Here is a 19,770-nt window from a genome sequence, read left to right as displayed (position 1 = left end):
TCATAACACAAACAAAGCCATTCTGTATAAAAATATATGCTCAGCAGCAGCCTTGGCCACCCCCATGTAGTCAGAATTGATCAAATGACGTTTTTATATGTTTAGACGGCGAGATTGATAGTCGAATTGGACTCCTCTGAATCGAATCAACACCCCTAATAATATCCTGTTTTTTAATTGAAAACATGTTTTTTTTCTTGACCTTTCTTTATTTTTATAAAATTTACCTTGTCTTTGAATACGGGGTCTTGAATAAGAGAGGTTGTCTTATATTCTGGTCAGTACAGTAACAGATGGACACAATATGGTCAACATAAAACAGGTAAGCTGCAAAAACATGGTTCAAAGCTAAATATATGTTAAATATACGCTAAACGTAAACAGAACTTTGGTTTGTAATGTTAGCTGTCATGCTAACAGTGAGGTGCCCAGGCTGTCCCACTAGTATATCAAAAATGTCTAACGGCGGATTTTCTGGGCAGTGATATAGATTACAACCACGTGCACCATAAACTTTACAGTGGTACCTTGGTTAACATCCAAAATATTTTCTGAAATATTTTAGCATATGGTGTCCCACAGCGAAAGAAGATGCGAGCGTCATCACTTACACAAGAATGCACAGGCGGGAGACAAATACAACGCTGAGCGATTTGTGAGGTCTGATTTTTGAGGAGGCATTTTCGTGACGCATATGTATTACTCTTTTGAACCTGTATTGTTTTGAAGAGCTGAACTTTTTACTTAAATGGCCCCAGCAACTAAGCGGAACTACGTTCCTCGTCACGGATCTCCGACCAGAAGCGGACTCAAGGGACCAATTGGGGGGGATAAGTCACTGTCACTACTACACTGCTGATGGGGATGTCCTACAATTTCATGTCAAAAAATCTGAACTATCCCTTTAACAGACCTCTCTGCATAGATTTTTGTGAGAAAAATGAGTGCAGAAACAGTTTTTTTAAAGAAAATAAAAGGGATTGCCCTCCAATCATAATCGTTGGAGTCAAACCTTCTAGAACGGATTATTAACCCGGACACCACTGTATTTTAAAACTGTTACATTGCTTCAAAGAACAAGGTCATAGATGGTGCACCTCTACAGATGGATTTTATTTGTCATGTGATATAGTGTCACCATGACTCTGCAACAAATTACTTTCTCGCCTAACTAGATGCACAGGCTTTTCACATCCACATTTTTATATTGATCCAGTCATAGCTATTTGTAGTAGTTACTATTGAAATGCATGCAAAAGGTTATAATATGGCCATCTACGATACATCCATCAGTCTTCTATCTTTGTTGTAGTTCTTCCCTCCAAGTGGTATTCATGTTGTTTTCCAGCACAAACCGTGTTTTGCGCAACGTGTAAAACCTGGACTTCCTCTTTCTGACGGATTACACCTTGTCGTATTTGCCAGTTGTTGTACGTGTTTTTTTCCTTTTGGTAACACCACAATTCGGCCTGCATTCTCTTTGGTCTAGATGGCTTTGAAAAGGATGTTGGCTGTTAAAGTGGGCGTTTACAGTGCATTCTCGAAAGCCACATGGTGATAATACTGGAGAGCGTCACCTACAATCTGAGCTGTGTTTTTGTTTGGTTGACAGCCCATAAACTCAGACGAAACCTTGGCCCACTCCTGCTAGGTGTGTCTCAAGATGCAGAGCAGCCTCCACTCTGGAAATATTGCTGGACTGGTTGTCCAGCTTCTTACAATGAGTGAATTTCCACTGAGTGGACTTCCATATTAATAAATTGAATATTTTTGTAGTTATGGCATAGAAAACCTCTTTACAATATTCTAAATGTGTTTTGTTTTGTATTTTACATTTTTAGAGCCCTCTAGACATGAAATAACACTTCTCCAGTCATCTTTGCACTTGTGTTGCCCAGTATGGTAGATATAATCAGAGAAAATCAGACATATTAGACATAAATAAGATAACAGACTCGCACGTTAGCGGTTCCTTGTTTTTTTGGGGTGGGGGTTTGGACAGCGTACTTCCTGTATTGTAGTGGCAACTTTAAATGGCTTTACAGTCATATTAGTAGACATAAAAAGTAAATAAACCATTTAAGACGTAAATAAAACGACTGTTTGTATGTGTCACAGTAAATGTGTTCCCTAGCGGATCTTAGTGGCGGGCAGATGGAATTGACGTCAGGAGATTCAGAGTTGAGTTTTAGCTTGTCGTGGGTTATGGCCCCAGTAGTAGTGGTTATGATGATGATTATTATCATATTATTGTGCCTGTTGTGAGATCATTTAAACTTGCAATGAATGCCTGCTCTGGTGAGCATGTCTGGTGCTTGTCTCGCAGAACAATTACTGACATCTAGTGGCTAATGTAGAATACTACATTTACAGTTCGAATGCTTCTTCTACCTTGTACAGTATTTGTATTTAAGTTCATTCAGTTGGCTCATTTAGCTATTTTTATGCTTGAAAATGCTTAGTTTAGGCCAACAATAAGTACAGTTTGCTTAAATATGTTTTTTTTTTTTTAAGTATAAGAAGCCGTATTCAACCACGAAGCAGCGATCATTTATTAATTTAATCACTTTGTGAAAAAAAAATCGATGGATATTGGAATCGGGATGTAGCGAGGGATGACTGTACTTCTTCATTATGATTATTTCTAAACTATGGAAGTATTGTTTATTGGGTAAAATAGTATGATTATTATTTAAATTACTGATTGATCATAATTTTGTATTTTTGTAACTATTGTATTTAAATATTTATTGATTTAATTATTTTATTTTGTATGTATTTAAGGATTTATGAATTAATGTATTACAGTATATTAAAATTCTGAAGCCAGAAACTGTTCAATGAGACTAGCCAAATAATACTTTGAAATATTTCTTTTTTTACATTTTCACTAAGTTACCTTACGTTGCATGTCAAATGTTTGTCCGGATAAATGTTCTATTTGAGTGTAACTGTGCATGTTTGCTTGCTTGCAGGTTCTTGGAGGTGTACCTGCTCTACTGTCACTCAGCCGGCCAGTGGTTCGCCATCGAAGAGTGCATCACGGGGGAGTTCAGGAAGTTCAACAACAACAACGGCGATGAGATTGTTCCCACCAACCTGCTAGAGGAGACCATGCTGGCCTTCAGCCACTGGACCTACGAGTACACGCGAGGCGAACTGCTGGTGCTCGATCTGCAGGGTAAGAAGAAGATATCACCTTAACCTTGTAGGAACATTTATACACGTGATATTTCTCTGCAGGAGTTGGAGAGATTCTGACAGATCCATCCGTGATAAAGAGCGGCGAGAAAGGGTAAGCATGCCATTTAATATCCACTCTTAAAGATCTCTGGTGGACCAGGAAGCTGAATGAATGATTGCAGCGCCCTGGCAGCCATGGCCAATGATCTTGTTTGCTGGGAAGCAATGCATTATGGGAAGAAGTTAAAATAGTATTTTTTTGGTACTTGTCTTGTATATTTCTTCCCTACCTTTTGAGTGTTAGGCTGCTGTGTGATGATTTTAGCCTTCTATCTAAGATCACACAGTGAGTCAGACTGTTACTGAGTAATGACCTCCTGTGATTTCCAATGGGATGAGAAGCTGGTTGTGAGTTCACTTATAGCTCCTGCCAAAGAAAGAGCTACTGTTTCCTCACCGACTCGCGAGCAACACAGTATTTCAATGATTAGTAGTTGTCCTGAAGTAAAGGAGATGTCACGAGATTAGAACATGGTCATAAATTAGCCGCTGTATAAGCCAAAGCTTATACACCGGAAATGACGGTAATACAAAGTCAACACGTGGAATTATTACAGGATTACTTAACATTTCCTTACTCGTAAACACACTAAACGTCCATTGGAACACAGGTACCTCATTCACAACTCAAAGTGGGCGCTGTCAGCCTCGAGCAGCTAGCCCAGGCACTTGAATGTTTTTTTGGAAGGATAGACACAAACGTGTATTTAACAGAAGCAGCAAATGTTTATTTTAAAGGCATATGACGTAGCTTATTTAACGTTTTATATGATTCATACACAATATAATAGTATTTGTAGTATACTACAGTATATACCAGGGATGTCCAAAGTGCAGCCTGGGGGACATTTGCTGCCCGTGGCTGTTTTTTGGCCTGTTTTTTTTGGCCCAAGGCACATTGTTGAAATACCATTTAATGAGAAAACTAAAAAAGAAAAAAAAACTTGCAGTAGTCTTGCAACAGTAAAGTCCAAATATTAGGAGAAAAAAGTTGTATTCTAATGAGAAAAAGTTTTAACGATATTACGAGAGTAACATCGTTATATTGTTAGTAGCATAAAGTTGAAATATGAAAGAAAAATGTGTTTTGTTTTGTTTTTTTAAGTCATAATGTGGAGAAACCAAGCAACAAATAAAGCTATCATGTTTGGAAAATTAAGTTGCAGAAAAAGTTTGAATGTTGGGATAATAAAGTCCAAATGTGATGTCAATAAAGTCATAATGACGAGAAAAAAAATTACAAAAAAAGTTGAAATAGTGTATTTTTAGTAGAATAAAGTCAAACTATTAAGGGGGGGAGTCTTGATTTTATCAGAATAAACTTATAATATTACGAAAAATAATATAATTTAGTATCACAGTTTAAATATTAAAGAAAAATTAAGTTCTTTTTTAAAAGTCGTAATATTATGAGAAACAACAGAACGTTTATGAAGTTTATTCAAGAAGAAAATTCTAATATTTGGAAAATACAAAAAAACAGCAAAAATGGGATAAAAGCTGATACTGATAACAGCCTTTTTCACCTACTGTATATCTCAAAGCTGAGGTGCAGTTTTTTCTTTATATAACTTCTTAGCATATGATCTACAAATTCTCAAAGTGTCACTTTCATCCTTTCATTTTCACTATGTGGCCCTTGCTGGAAAACGTTTGGACACCCCTGCTATATACTGTACTACTTTCGGCAAGTTTATAATGAAAGAGGAAAGTTGTTTTTGTCTTACATGCTGCCCACATTGGTGAATGAATGCGAGTGAAGGTTTGGTGGTGGTCGGAGAGGCTGCAGGTGCGAATCGGCAGCCAAGTTTCCGTCAGACTACCCAGGGTAGCTGTGGATACAGATGTAGTTTACCACCACCAGTGTGTGACTGAGAAGTGAATGAATAATGAATGGGTTAACTTCATTGTGAAGCGCTTTGGGTGCCTTGAAAAGCGCTAGAAAATCTAATCTATTGTTGTTATTATTATTATTATTATCATTATGACATTAGCGATATGTTTTCATAACTATACATACCATAGCAATTTGGAGATGCAGAGGAAGGTTGGATCCCTTTTGTAACAATTTTTGATGTGACTTGAATGAATCCATTCCGAAGTCACCGAGGAAACTTTTTAACTGCCCCAGCGATATTTGAAGTCACATTTTAAGGTCCTAAACTGCCATTTAAAATGTAAAAACAAAAAAAAAAAGAAAAAGATATGTAATAAAAATTCAAGTATTGAAATGAATGATACTGCTCATATTGTACTCAGCAGCCGTGCTCCTTTCCAATATTTCAGTTCAATTTCCTGGTTCTACAGTTGCCTTCACACATTTCCTCTCTCTGGATGGTGGCAGGAAAACAAGAAAGCTAAAGAAAAAGCCAAAGTCTCAAGATTTGCTGATGTGTTGCGTGAAGAGTGATTGCGTTTTCGACTTTAGGCACATTTTACCTGAAAATATTGGTTGAACTAAAAATGATCAACTTTGGAGTTTCCAGGGTACCATGCAGCCCTCTCGTGGTGTGAGGAGTAAGTAGTAGCGTCCTGCCACTTGATGTTGCCATGGTGCCACGCTATATCACAGATACATGGTCAAGATTTCACTTTCTTTATGCGTGTGTCTGCCCCCCACAGGTCATACGACATGATCTTTGGCCCCGCCAACCTGGGCGACGACGCCATTCGTAACTTCCGGGCTAAACACCACTGCAATTCCTGCTGTCGGAAACTCAAACTTCCCGGTGAGAGATTCTTTCTTGATGTCCCAATTGAGCACAATACAGTCCTTCCATTTACTGATTTTTTGCCGTTTAGATTTAAAGAGAAACGAATACACACCTGATAAGGTGACGTTCCCCCAAGAAGACCCGCCCAACCCTGGCGGCGCAGCCAAGGAGTCCCACCAATCAATGAAGCTGATGCTGTGACGGCTTTTCGCGGCCGTCGAGTCTTTTCGCTGCTCTCCTCCAATCCTCCAATCATAGCCAAGGAGCCAATCAACTGGAAGAACCCCCCCGCCTGAGGCGTTTCCATGAAAACCAGCCCAGGGCGTCATCGCTCATGTTATAAAGTATGATGACACGAGAAGGTACACGAATTATTCTACAAGTTATTATTTATTGCCGTTTGTTGATGTTGCCTTGTTTTACCACACATATCTATAAAATGAAATCAAAGTGCATTGTATATCTGTTACAGCATCGCCGCAGTCGTCATTTTTTATTCCTCTAATTATGTGCAACGCGTGTATCCCTGCTTTTTATCACCTTGATGAAATCATGTAAGAAAGAACAATGGGCAGATTGCAATGCAACTTTTACAGGACATCGTGTGTCATTTTTATTGTGTTGGAAAGTGTGTCCACTCAAAAGAGTTTTATGGTTACAAAGGTACTATTGCAATATCTTTGTCTTGGCCTGTCCTGTGAGCAGATGGCAAGCCACTGTATCTTATAGATACTGCTGTCTGCATGTACTCATACCAATATTTTATTCAGGGCACACTAAAAGGGTATTACTGTATACATTTTGTACTGAACTGCATTTTAAACTAATAAAATCTTTAAAGGAGCTTTGTTTGTCATGCATTTTTATGGACGTTTCTAAACTGTTTTCCCAAAGGCAATAATACAAATCATCTGTTCCATCCTTAGCAACTGAAACATTTTAATGTTTTTTTGGAAGGATAGACACAAACGTGTATTTAACAGAAGCAACAAATGTTTATTTTAAAGGCATAGGACGTAGCTTATTTCACATTTTATATGATTCATACACAATATAATAGTATTTGTAGTATACTATATACCAGGGATGTCCAAAGTGCAGCCCGGGGGACATTTACTGCCCGAATAACATCGTAATATGAGGAAAAAGAACATTATAAAGTTGAAATATGAAAGAAAGATGCATTTTTTTTTTTGTCGTAATATTGTGGAGAAACTAAGCAACAAATAAAGCTATCATGTTTGGAAAATTAAGTTGAAGAAAAAAGTTTGAATGTTAGGATAATGAAGTCAAAATGTTACGTGAATGAAGTCATGACAAGAAAAAAAGTTGAAATAGTTGGAAAATGGAAAAAAAAAAAAAAAACATCAGAAATGGGGAAAAATAGCTGTATTTTTAGGAGAATAAAGTCAAACTATTAAGGGGGGGGCAGTCTTAATTTTATGAGAATACATTTATAATACAAAAAATTATGTAATTTTAGTATCACAGTCGAAATATGAAAGAAAAATTAAGGTATTTTTTAAAAGTCGTAATATGAGAAACGGTGTCAAGTTTTTGGATTTTTGGTGGTTCCATCCTTAGCAACTGAAGCATTTGAATCCTTTTAAGTGGTACCGGTCTAACACTGTCCTTACACATCCATATCTCATCTGTAACATGGGACTTGACATCACTGTGTGAAAAGAAGTGAATCCCAGCCCTAAACCCAACCCCTAATCCCAAACTCTTAAACCTGGTCTATGCTTCTGTGCAACCATCTTGATCCTTCTGTCGCTTTCCGTGGAGGCACGCCACGTGCAACTCTCTGCCAAAACATTAGGCAGTGTTTTTCCAGTGAGTCAGCTCAGTGGGGAACCACACCTCTTCTGAACCACAGTCTCGTAATGGAAATTTGGGCCCTTTTTAGAGAGCTGGTTCCTTTGACCCGGCTCACTAAAAAGAGACGGCTCTTTCGGCTCCCAAATGGCTACTCAGATTTTTGTTTTGTTCTTAATTTTATTACCGAATTATGTGTATTGTGTAAAATGAATAACTAATGTAAAAAAAATACATATCAATTTATTTATTTATTTATTTAAATTGATTTATTAAAGCTTCAATGAGCAGCTACAAAAATATAATGTTCAAAATAAAAAAACAAAAAGAACCCATCGCAGTAGTCAAAATAGGTCAAATCTCTTCATGCAGATTTCTCAGGAACGGCTCTAAGAGCGCCACAGCGTGTGTTTAACCCCGCCCCACCCCCTGCTCAGTGTGGACGAAGACAGAGGAAAAAAACGAATCGGCTCCCAAAAACTCACGTTCATTTCAAAGAGCCGATTCGTTCACGACCGACACATCACAGTCGTCCCTCGTCGTCCCATCGCTCTCACACGTATCGCATTTTTTTTTTAAAAATCTTAAATTAGGGCTGTTTTGTGGTTGACTGTGGCCTATAATTAGTAAAAATAAACAAATAAATAAATAAATAAAAGTTATATGTAGTATTCTGCATACTATGCGTCAGTAACGACACAAAACATAACGTAACATTACATCATATTACCGTCGCCCTGCATGGATGTAGTCAGCCATGACATGTCCGACATGATAGAGTGATATGATAGAATGAAAAGAAGTTCTCCTATTCCAAGTGAAAGTGGTAGGTTTTTGGCTTCTTCCCCACTTCGTTTACAATACATAAATTGGAGGCTAACTACTTAGCTCGCTAGAATACTATCCAGTCGTGGCCATCTCTTGTGTACCCGCAGTGTTCCCTCAGCCTGCACATTAGCAATGTGGTGTAAACAGAGAATTATAGGAGCGTAAATGTGACTATAGGGGTGTTATTTCATGTCTACGTAATGGTAAAAAGAATGTTTAGAAAATCAAACATGTTTCCTATGCTCTATGGAAATAGTCAATTTATTAATGTTGAATCCTACTAGGCAGAAATTCACTTTCCAAGGTCGGGTCTGGAACCAATTAACTTTGATAAACGAGGGTCAACGGTGTCCAAACGACATTTGTGACGTCATATATATATATTTTATTTTATTTTTTCCAGTACGCGAACCTCGGTAAAAAAGTTTGGGCATCCCTGATTTAACTTGTTAGCATCCTTCGTCGTTCAATGGCAATTTAAAGAGAGAAGTGGCTTTGGAACTGGAGCTAATCAAAGTTACATCAGTCACTTTTATTGCAAATGTTGAGCTGAAATCAGAGATTTTATGAGGGTGGCGGTAGGCCATCTTAAAAAGTCGTAAACACGCAGGAAGTCATAAATAATAATTTAAAAAATCCAACCAATTACGCCTTTATACTTAACACAAACCCTACAGCCCTAACCCGAATTCAACCACTATTCCTAAACACCAAACTCAAACCCTAACCTATTAGAAGGAACCAGCAGTTTAAGTATCGTTTTGACTGTGATGCAGAGATGGCGTAAGAAGACTGCTTTCACTTTCAGAATGAGCAGCAGTGACTCAAAGTTAAATGAGGTCACTGTGGGGCGTATTTTTTTTTTTTTTTTTTAACTATTTCTAGTTGTTATCACCAATGTTTAAAAAAAATACTCATCTTTGAAGTACAGTTGACATTCTAGTTAGAATGTGCTGCTGAGTCAATTCATTGAAAGGAAAGTAGGAAGAGGATGTTGCAGCGAGCGGGTGAGATACTGGCCAGACTGGAAGCTCGTGGCCCCTCCTGCTGGGTGTGTTACAGCTTATAAGCAGAGTGTCGATGAGGATGACTTTGTGTTTTGAATCAGCTTTCAGCTGTACTCAACTCAGCTCCGACCTTCCTTCCTCACACAACAACAACAACAACAACAACAACCATGACCAACGTCAGCATTGAGTACTGGTAAGTTGGGAAGTCGTGATACGTTCAAGTGTGCTGTTGTGTGCTGTGTAGTGATTGTGTGGCTGTGTGTTGTGTTACAGCGGCGGATGAGGGTACAAGTGGAGGTTTGACGACCTCGCTGAGACCCTTGAGCAGATTCCTGGAGTGAGGGTTTCTGGCAAAGTTGGAAGGAAAAGTACTTGTACTTTTTTAATTTCCTTCTTCTCCAAACCTACCCTGTAGATCAATGATAATGTCATCATTTTTGCTGCACACAATCACTTGTGTTGAGATACAGCACAACTCATGTACTGTCTCGCATTAACTTCTGGCATTTCTGTAATGGAATGAAAAACAGCCATCGTTGGCGCCCTTCATGTGCGTGTTGGTGAGCCTCATAAGAGGCTCTCAGTCAATCGGCAACGAAAGGTAACTATAATCATTAAAACACAAAATTCATTCAAATAAAAATAGTAAAATACAACCAAAATGATATGTTATGCTGGCATATTATCAATGCAAGTTAAAACATAAAATTAATATAGACAACTAAAAAGTCTGATTAAACAATTCAATTGTTTTCACTAATTGATATTGACAAAAATACATAAAATTACTAATAATGCGTGAGTCTGATTAAACATAATTTAAGCGATATGAAAGTAAACAGTATATAAATATAATTGCATTTAAGCGAGAGCGAGAGATGGGCGTGGCCGCAGTGTAAGCACGTAGCACTTTGCCATCTCCCGGCCAATATTGGTTACTGCAGTTTTGTGACGTCACACCTGTGACCTGTGACACGAGTACCTTGCAAGACTTTTCAGTTGGTTTCGTATCTAACCTGCACTATTTTCATGTTTGTATCATGTATTGAAAAAATAAATTATATCAGTGACTTTTACTGTCATTTGCTATATTTTATTTTACTATTATTTTGAAGTCCTGATTCATCCTATGTTGCTGCCTACAGACAGTTTTGAGGTGACTGTGGATGGCGAGTTGATCTACTCCAAACTGAGCACTGGATCTTTCCCGACTAAAAGCCAGGTGTCAGCCACAGCCTCCATTCAACACTGATTTAAGCCACATGATGCATAGTTGAACTCCTTTGTTGTGTTTGTTAGATTGTGCCCAAGGTGCAGGCGATGTCCAAAGGCAGGAAGTAGACGCGGACGGGGTGAGCATCATGAAAGGTGTTAAAGGTTAGAGGTTCAGCAACGTTATTGATGACATTTGTCCTTTGAAGATCCAACCAGAGCATGATGGGAGTGACTGCACTAGGGCAGACGCTGACGTCCTTCTTTGAATGACTGTGCATGCTCAAAACACAAAGGGGTGTGCACACGATGGAAACCTTTAGAAGGGTTTTAGCTGATCTGGAGTCTGTTGGAGTGTTCCCATCATGACAGTCTGGCTTAATAGGGGACGGGAGCTGCTTCACTCATTTCTGCTTTAAAGTAATGGTGGGAACCTGTGGTGCTTGGGCCATACGCAGCCCCCCGTTTTATTCGACACACAATTCAGAACATATGTTGAAAACATAGAAAGAAAAAAAAGAGTTAAGATGTTTAAAAAAAAAAAAAAGCTCCCAATAATGTAACACACACATCAAGCATTTATTCATTCAGTCTTTGCATCGTATTTTTTCATACATTTGGTATAAGACTAAAAATGGTTCCCCACTCCTGCTGTGTGCACAATCAATATACAATCATTTGCTTCTTGAAAAGAATGAGTGTTTTTATCCAACTGCAAATAAACCATCTTTCTGCTACACAAGCTGCTTCTTCGCAGTTTTTCTTTGTAGTTTTCCAATGGTACTATCTGGCATCTGCTGCTGTAAATTGACACTTTGTGTAGCTGTTGTGTACGCCATTGATTAGAAGAACAAACTGTGGTACCGCTGGTGGAAAAAAAGCTTATAAAAAAATACTAAAAATGTGAAAGTCTAAGGGCCTGTCTACACAGGAACATTCCTGAGATTGTTTTTTTTGGCGCCCATACTTTGCCGGATAGGTAAATAGGCAGGAACAAAATCACTGAGTGAAAACGGTGCAACTACACAAGGCACACCTCCGTGTGTCGCGTGTGACCACGTGACACACCAAACCACAGAAGAACAAAGACAAGTCGCTCATCTTCCGCTTTTCAAGGCTCGTTTCGATTTAAGAGAAGTGGAATTACTTCTGCGCATCTTGAAGTAGAAAATATGACAATGTCGACTAGCGTGAGTTACGTCGGTCGAAATATGTCGTCTTATTGTCAAAGCTCAGTTCTGGTCACGTGCCCGTCACCAACGACAAGCCGGCGTTTTCAGATATTCCCCACTCTGGAAGCTGTTCTCAAAAAAATACAGTTGCAGGTCACCCAGAACACCATTCCAGTGTGGATGCGAGGCTGAAACGATAGTACTTTGCCGTTTTGACGTGAAAACGTATGTGTGGCTAGCCCCTTACATGATCACACAAATCAAAATGTATTAACCATTAAGATCGGTCGCAGTTGAATTCCAATTCAAATGTTCTGTGCTGAAATATTGTTTGAGACACCAGTGACTGTGATGGGAAGTGGCAATAAAAAAGGTGGTTTGGGCAAAGCAATACAATGCTGCGTTTATCTTCACCTTTTTATTATAAAACAGACAAATAAATAGAACAAAAAACATGTAAAAATATAACAAGAGATCTGTGTTGGGGAGGTGTCGCCGTAGCAACCGTTTGTTCAACAATATGATATCTGATTGGTCCCTGGTTGTCATGGAAAAAACAAAGAAAGAAAAGGTACATTTCACAACAAATAGCACCGTCGTGTGGTCGTCAGCTCTGCTGACCGGGCGAGACACACACGCAAACACACAAGACAAAAGAATCAAGTCAATTCACCGCAGGTTGGTTTAGAAAAGACAAAAAAGGGGGCCAGCGCTTACAGTTTCCTTTCTTATAAATATAATATATTAATTTGTACATTGTAGAGCACAACTCGGATCAAGACGTGAAGCTATGACTAACAAAAAAAAATTTAAAAATAAAAAGGCAGCTCAAGTTTAAAAGCAAACAAAACGCTGAGGGAGGCTTCACTAATCAAAGTGTTTTCACGCTGCATCACGCACTCCAACACGTGTGAAGGCATTGAGATCAGTTGTACAATCGAATGGAGCAAGAGACCACCGTGTGAGTGAGTGTGTGCCTGGAAACATTCGGCCCTTTCAAGGAGCAGCTTGATTCTGCAGCATGTTGATGTTAGAACAAGGAAAAAAAAAACAAAGTAAAAGAAGTGTGTAGCTAGCTAGCGTACTAGCAGAAAGGTGAGGCCAGCGAGGCCAACACCAGCCGCAGCGAACAACGCCGTCTTCATGGACAAGTCTTGACTGGCCTCTCTGCTGCTGCAGAACTTGCAGAAACCCTCCTGCAAAACACAGCAAGTCCAATTAGTGAGCATGAAAGCACATTTACATACATAAACCTGATTGCTGAGCAAACAATAATGGCTTCGAGGAGGTCTTATAGCCCATCGAAAGGATAGGTCATGACTTCACTATTTGCCAGTTACCACCAGAGGGCGCAAGTGAGTTTCCAATCGCAATAGAGCAAAGGTTGAGTGCTCATTTTCCTGAAAGGGCTGCAGCAAGCCTGCCATGGCAAGCAACATTTTTTGTTATTTCTAACAAATCAGCATATTAAAATTAAAAAAACTGTAGTATCACTTGTTCTGTTTCAGTTTATGAAGAAAAACTTGCAAAGAAAATTCACATTTTGGTGTACTTCCTGGCAGCTGGACACTGTTGACTCAAATGTCAAATAATTACAATTTACATTTAAAAAATGCTCAGTTTACTTTTTCTGATAAATGCTTGATTTTCCCCTTGAGTAAATTAGTTTTAAGTCAAAGGTTTTGAAAAAAAAAACATGATGTTTTTACATGTGCAGCTCAAGTTATATTGTGCACAATTTTGTACTTTATTACAATTGGATGTAAAAAAAAAAAAAAAAGTTCTCCAAGTATTGATTAGAAAAACTAGATCAACATGTAACACGACACTACACTGGTTCTGATTTTGAGTGTCACTTTTGTTATTGTACATTTGTGACAGTCAGAAGGCGAAGCAAATAACCTGAAAAATAAGTCAATTCCTCGGCCGAGATGACCAGCCTTTCTCAGCGATGGAAGACACAGGGTTCCACGTGTGCTCTCATTTACCTGGAAGTGCTGCACTCCTCCACCAATGTACCCTCACATCCAAAGTCTCCTGCAAGTATCACCAGTGATATACTGTACTGCACGTTCTCTTGAAAAACTAAGTCAAATATGTTTTTGTGTAAATTAAGGTGATTTTATGCTTCCTTTTTCATATCATAGCTAGATGGTGTGCAGCCAGGAATTCTGGGTCCCATGAAAAAAAAAAAAACACACATTTTGCCCCCCCCCATTAAGACTTCATTTTCGTAAACATAATTGTCACACTTTTACAAATTTTCATAATATTGAGACTTCTTTTCTTGAAAGGTTAGGACTTTTGCCCCACAACCTGTTTTGCCACAATTTTACACATTTCAAATTTGATGACTTTTCTTGAATTAGTGCGACTTCATTCTGGCAATATTCCAACTTTATTTATTCTAGTAAATTTACAACTTTATTCTCGTTACGCTGTTTTTTGCTGGTAATGGTAGAGTTTATCTTGAAATATTGGTTGGTGTAAATATTTGAAGGAGGAAGAGGAAATGAGCAAAGATGCCCATTAAGGGTATTTCCCATCCAGTGGTCACACTGTGCTGACGTCTGCAATGTCACAATAACCTCAACAGCACGTTGGCTCCCGACAAGTCTGAACAAGTTGTGCAAAAATGTCCACAAACTTGTGTTTTGCGTAAACCACAGGTCAAATATGAAGACAGACATGGCTTCAGCGAGGTCACAGCGAGCAGCTGTTTCTTCACATTGGAGTACACCTGTTGTCATGTGCAGGTGTTCTGTACACAGCTGCTGCTTTGTCTCACTCCAACTTTCTATCATGATAACATCAACTTGGCCGTTACCACTAACTCCATTTGGCTAAGCTTTTTGTGTCAGTTGAAAGCAGCTGCCAACTGTGTGTGTGTGAGTCCATTCATAAAAGCAGACAGTCAACTGTTCCTATAAAAGGCTATTTATGAGGTGTCTCTGTTCAGAAATAGACTCCCCCCACCCCCCTCCAAGTAAGAACACTAAACAAGCTGCGGCTCAACAAGATGTCTGGTAATCTGTCTCACCATGAAGCCAAAAAAAATGTCAAATAAAACCAGAGTGACAAAAAGTGCAGTGCGCTGAAACTTGAGGAAACAGTGAAGTGGTTTGCTGATCCGATAACACTGGATGTATGGATCCGATAACACAGGATGTATGGATCCGATAACACTGGATGTATTGATCTAATATGCATGTATCTGCTTACACATATCTAAATAGGAAGTGAAAATGCGATAAAAGCGGGTGCTTTACAATGTCAGACGCTTCATTGACTACTTGTAAGTCCCACTGGGACTTTTCAAACACTTCACCACCATAAACCTGCAGATACGATCAGGAAAGCCTCTCACTTTTTCCTTGAAGTGACTGAGTGACTTTTACACACTGACGTGGTAAAACTTGGAAGCATTTCTAGTAAAGATGCAACGATTTTCAAACAAACATTCTCTAGACTGAGGGCAGCGGGAAAATGCAAAGCTTAAGCAAAGTGGAGACTGGAGTAGATATTGCATAAGAATCCCATCGACTGTGTAAAAATGCTGCTGCCTCATGGAGTCGTGAAGCCAGACGTTAAATGGCTACCACCAGCAGAGGTGCTGTTGACTAAGTTTCAACTAGTTTGTTTTAAAGCAGTGATTCTCATATGGAGGGTCGCGACCCACTTGCCGTTTTCGGTGGGTCACGAGATCTTTGCCAAAAAAATTTGTGTACAGTTGTCCCTCGTTTATCACGGCTAACTGGTTCCAGACACGACTGCGGTAAGTCAATTTCCACAAAGTACAATTCCTTCTTTATAAATGGAATATTTTCCTAGTTAGAGCATAGAAAACTTGTTTATGACTTTCTAAATATGTTTACCATTATTAGAGCCCTGTAGACATGAAATGACAACCCTATAGGCCCCCCTTTACACTCCTATTATTCTTTGTTTACGTCATATTACGCAACTAATACGCAGGCAATGGGATTACTGCAGCGACACAAGAGACTGCCACCGCTACCGTAGCATTGCAATGAGCTAACTAGTTAGCCTACAATTTCTGATCTTCAGAAAGTGGGGAAGAAGGACAACGTAAGAAGCCAAAAATACGGAATGGGAGGAGGACTTTTTTCCACTATCATGTCGGACATGCCATGGCTGACTTCATCCAGTATGACGGTAATGTAATGCATGTCTCATCAATATAATATTTATTACTGACGCCTAGTGACCAAATATGACATGACTTGTCTTTCAAGGGCGGGATGCAACGCTTGCAACACGTTCAAAAGTTACCCTCTAATGCAGCTCCATAACCATTGCAAACAGTCTTTTTACATTTAAAATCAATTAAATTATATATTTGAAAAGTTTACGTTCACAAATTTCTGCAATTTGGTTCGGTGCTTGTCATTACAAGGGTGATGGTGAGTTCCACGGCCAAACCAGTTGAGAAGCACTGGTCTAAAGAACCAATGGTCTAAAGAAGAACGTGATGTTAGCTATAGCATTGAAACAGCAGTTCAGATCATTGAGAGATATTCATCCATTACATTTAAACATGTTCTAATTATAACTCATTGTTTCATTGTTCCTTTTCTCACAGTTGATAAAGAAAATTTAGCCATATACTATCCCTGAAGTGGATCAACTGTTAGCATGCGTTTACTTTAAATACATTTGATCCTGTACTCAAATGTTTCAATGACGTGGTGAATGACAAATATGCATGACTAAGGTACTAATGAACGGTGCATGACTAAGGTACTAATGAATGCTATCTGCCTTTGCCAATGAAAGTGTCATTAGTGAGTAGAGGCACTGTGGGCCGAGTCGGTCTCATGTAGTAGAAGTAGTTAGTCAAGTTCTATGGGAGCAGCACTAACCCATTCATTGTTCTCCAGCAGCCAGTCTTTCTTCTCCTCTCCCAGGAAATCAGCGATCGTCTCTGCCAGCCTTCTGCAGGTTTCGGGCCCCTGACTGAGGTCCAGCCCCGGCTTGGCAGCTGTCTCCTTCTGCTCTTTCTGCTCCTGCAGCATCCTGGCCAGCACCCCGGTAAAGGCGAAGAGGGACACCACCCTCCCCCAGTTCAAGAGTCCGTCACCCACCAGCTCTTCCATCACCTTCCTGAGGCTGGAGCACGGATCCGGCCCGCACTGTCTGAGGAAGGTCTGAGCCAGGGTCTGGAAGCGAGCCTTGTTCTGCGCCTCCATATCCTGGGCCACGCGCCTCATAGCGGCGGCTGACTCGCTGGGAGGTGGTGATGGAGGGGCCGAGCGGGCGCTTGTGCAGCACAGGGCCAGGTAGTCCTCGGCCAGGGCCAGTGTCTCTTTCCACAGCCCGCACGACATTTTCTGCAAACAAGACCATAATGCATTTATTAGCTTAACCAGTGATCAGCACACACACCGCTCGGGAACAAAAGAGGAAGTAATAAATACACACCAAGGTCAAAGCTCCATCACGTTATGTGATTAAAGGGGTTTTATGCCTGCTCAAAGTTGTTGGTCCCCCCCACCCACCTGATTTGTTGGGGTTTTTTCCACCAGCTGTAAACAAACAGACGGCACGCTATTGACAGTATGCTACAATTAAGGGGCATTTAAAACATTCCTGTGCTTTAGTAGGAGGCATCTGGCCCTTTAATGTGTTACACTGTCACTTTCAGTTTGGAGTTTACAAGAAACAAGCAGTGTTTTAAGTTTTATCAGTGTCAAAAGTTATTTTTGGCAACATTTACAGTAGTTCTAGCCAACTAAACCACTCGGCAAACATCCTCTATTAGAAAAGGAGTGCTCTGCTGTTTTTAGGGACCTACTGCAAAGGTACTCGTCAAAGATCCTCTATAGCCTACATCCCCGAAGTACTCTAGGGGCTACGTTCACACTGCGGTTTACGATGCCCAATTTGGTTGTTTTGTTATAATTAAATCTTTATGTAGTCCATTACCCCAAAAAATTTGACTTGTATTAAATTACTTGTATTGTAAAAAAAAAAAAAAAAAAAAAAAATTCGAGGTCACATGAGCAAAAAAAAAAAAAAACAGAATTGACCCACAGTTTGAACATAGCCAATTATTTAAGTTTTAAATTTAAAAAGTTAGCAAGTTACGAAGCTGCCTACACGGTGCTAATTTGCAAGCATTATATCTCGCCCTCTTACTGCTTACATGATTGGAGCACACATGAGTGCACACACAGGAGCCTTAACAAGCGCTGGCAGTGTAATCTTGAGTTCAGTTTGAATTTGAAACACTGCAAAATAATAAGCGATCATTTTAGCAACAATACGGTTTTATACACAAAATTTAAAAATTATTTGAACAAAAAGTGTACAGGTTTTCAGTGCATGGTGCATCCGAGGAGTTGAATCAGAGCGTTTGCACATGGACCTGGATGAGAGAATCAAGCAAGTCTAGTTGCTCTGATTCAACACTCATTATACAAGTTTGATGTCACGATGACATCAAAGTTTAATAATAGGACCATTTCTTCTGTAGACCACCCCTCTGTCTGGGTCAATAGATTGAATTGGGCATGAAGCTCCTCCCCATCCCATCGTACTGTACCTGGTAGTCCTCATTGTAGGCACAATTCCCCTATGCAACGCAACGTGAGCTGCAGCAGTGAGAGCTGTCGCTTTTAGGCAGCTCTTCTACAGCAGAATAGCAAATATTTGCAGATGTGTCGGCCAGTCGGCACGTCAAGTCCACACTCAATGTCCTTCCTCTCATGCTGAAGCTTGACCAGGTCGCCATAGCATTCGCCTAGTGGCAACATAAGGTAGCAAATAGCACAGATGCGAGGTGCATTCACAGACATTGGGTCAAGACCATGTAACCCACCAAAAACAGACCAAAAGTGGGTCACGACTCACCAGTTGAGAATCAGTGCTCTATAACACAGCTCTTGTCATGCACCTACTGCAAAAACGCTAGTCAAAGAGCCTGTGTGACAGGAGTGCTCTGCTGTGTTTAAGACCTTACTGCAAAAAACAGTAATAACAGATCCTATACATGACCATGAATACAGGGTTAGAAATATGCTACAAAACGATGGTCACGCCCAGGATTTGAATTGAGCTAACGTGCTAATATGATTTTATTCCCGGGCCGCCGTTTGCCCGCGGGTACCCAGTTGATGCCCAGTCGGCAGCTGGCTAGGTTAGCATTAGCAAGCCAAGTGTAACGGTCGTCTTAACGAAAACCTGCCAAATGCGGCAGTATTGCGACTAAATTCCAAGCACGACTTTCCCACAAAAATACCAAATGTATTTTGTAAGTTACACACCGTCAATTCAACTGGTTATTGGGAGGCCTGAGGCGGTGAACTTGAGTTTAGCTCGCCGGCTTCTAAGGCAGCCAGTTTGCCGTTGATAGGACACAAAGGACCTACTTCACTCCACCGGAACACCGACTCTTTAAACTCAAGGCTGCCGAATCGGCGCCACCGCACACTGGCGCCGCTTAGCACTACCAAACGCACACAGAGAACCACATAAATGTAGAGACATGTGAAAGAAAATTAATTCCTTCACGCTTAAGGTGAAACAAAAGCGCTTACCCTCCCAGCGATGATCAGACGGCTCTCTGTGCAGCAGCGTCGACGCACGGCGGAAGGAGACGTTAAATGCATTTCTCGGGTCCAAACCGGCTCGCCTTTTGACTGTCTAACTCCGCCTGCTATGGTTTAAAAAAAGCAAATCAAAGAGCTCAAAAGTCCCTTTGTGTCGAACTTTCATGATGACATCAAAGAACAAAGAAAAAAACACCATATT

General features: G+C 40.0%; 2 protein-coding genes and 1 long non-coding RNA gene across 12 annotated transcripts in view; 2 read left to right on the top strand and 1 right to left on the bottom strand.

Annotated features, from left to right (window-relative positions):
- trpm7 (transient receptor potential cation channel, subfamily M, member 7) overlaps positions 1 to 6,883 on the top strand; it is a 45,157-nt gene extending 38,274 nt beyond the window's left edge. Inside the window, exons 36-39 of one of the 5 annotated variants that reach the window (XM_054770184.1) lie at positions 2,976 to 3,181; positions 3,244 to 3,295; positions 5,866 to 5,972; positions 6,046 to 6,883. In XM_054770184.1, the coding sequence (XP_054626159.1) occupies positions 2,976 to 3,181; positions 3,244 to 3,295; positions 5,866 to 5,972; positions 6,046 to 6,158 (478 nt within the window). In that variant the 3' untranslated portion in view covers positions 6,159 to 6,883. The remainder of the gene's footprint in view (positions 1 to 2,975; positions 3,182 to 3,243; positions 3,296 to 5,865; positions 5,973 to 6,045) is intronic. The other 4 variants (XM_054770185.1, XM_054770189.1, XM_054770186.1 and 1 more) reach the window with 4 other exon arrangements.
- Positions 6,884 to 8,473: 1,590 nt separating this feature from the next.
- Positions 8,474 to 11,567, top strand: LOC129178418 (uncharacterized). Its single transcript, XR_008569794.1, has 6 exons — positions 8,474 to 8,601; positions 9,712 to 9,806; positions 9,887 to 9,981; positions 10,759 to 10,835; positions 10,913 to 10,965; positions 11,035 to 11,567. It is a non-coding gene; the product is annotated as an uncharacterized LOC129178418 (long non-coding RNA).
- On the bottom strand, positions 11,144 to 19,731 carry bcl2l10 (BCL2 like 10). Of its 6 annotated transcripts, none has more exons than XM_054770647.1 (4): positions 19,557 to 19,600; positions 17,440 to 17,543; positions 16,881 to 17,348; positions 11,144 to 13,193 (listed from the first exon to the last, which is right to left on the bottom strand). In XM_054770647.1, exons 3-4 carry the CDS (start codon positions 17,343 to 17,345, stop codon positions 13,074 to 13,076), a joined length of 585 nt encoding a protein of 194 aa, XP_054626622.1. In that variant the 5' UTR covers positions 17,346 to 17,348; positions 17,440 to 17,543; positions 19,557 to 19,600; the 3' UTR covers positions 11,144 to 13,073. The 6 variants fall into 6 exon arrangements, with proteins under 6 accessions (XP_054626622.1, XP_054626625.1, XP_054626623.1 ...); XM_054770650.1 differs by lacking the exon at positions 19,557 to 19,600 and adding an exon at positions 19,284 to 19,532; XM_054770648.1 differs by lacking the exon at positions 19,557 to 19,600 and adding an exon at positions 18,563 to 19,275.
- Between the last annotated feature and the right edge of the window lie 39 nt (positions 19,732 to 19,770).

Source organism: Dunckerocampus dactyliophorus, chromosome 3, assembly GCF_027744805.1.
Source record: "Dunckerocampus dactyliophorus isolate RoL2022-P2 chromosome 3, RoL_Ddac_1.1, whole genome shotgun sequence".
Taxonomy (NCBI): domain Eukaryota; kingdom Metazoa; phylum Chordata; class Actinopteri; order Syngnathiformes; family Syngnathidae; genus Dunckerocampus; species Dunckerocampus dactyliophorus.
The sequence above is the reverse complement of the archived record's forward strand: the minus strand, read 5'-3'. Positions and strand labels throughout refer to the sequence as shown.

Bases quoted from the DNA above. Each gene is read 5' to 3' on its own strand.
- bcl2l10 (XM_054770646.1), bottom strand. From the start codon at position 19,628: ATGCATTTAACGTCTCCTTCCGCCGTGCGTCGACGCTGCTGCACAGAG. The intron at 17,349-19,556 runs GTAAGCGCTTTT...TCTTGTTTGCAG, and splicing joins GTCTGATCATCGCTGGGAGG to AAAATGTCGTGCGGGCTGTG. The intron at 13,194-16,880 runs GTTAGTGCTGCT...TGTGTTTTGCAG, and splicing joins TGCTGGAGAACAATGAATGG to GAGGGTTTCTGCAAGTTCTG.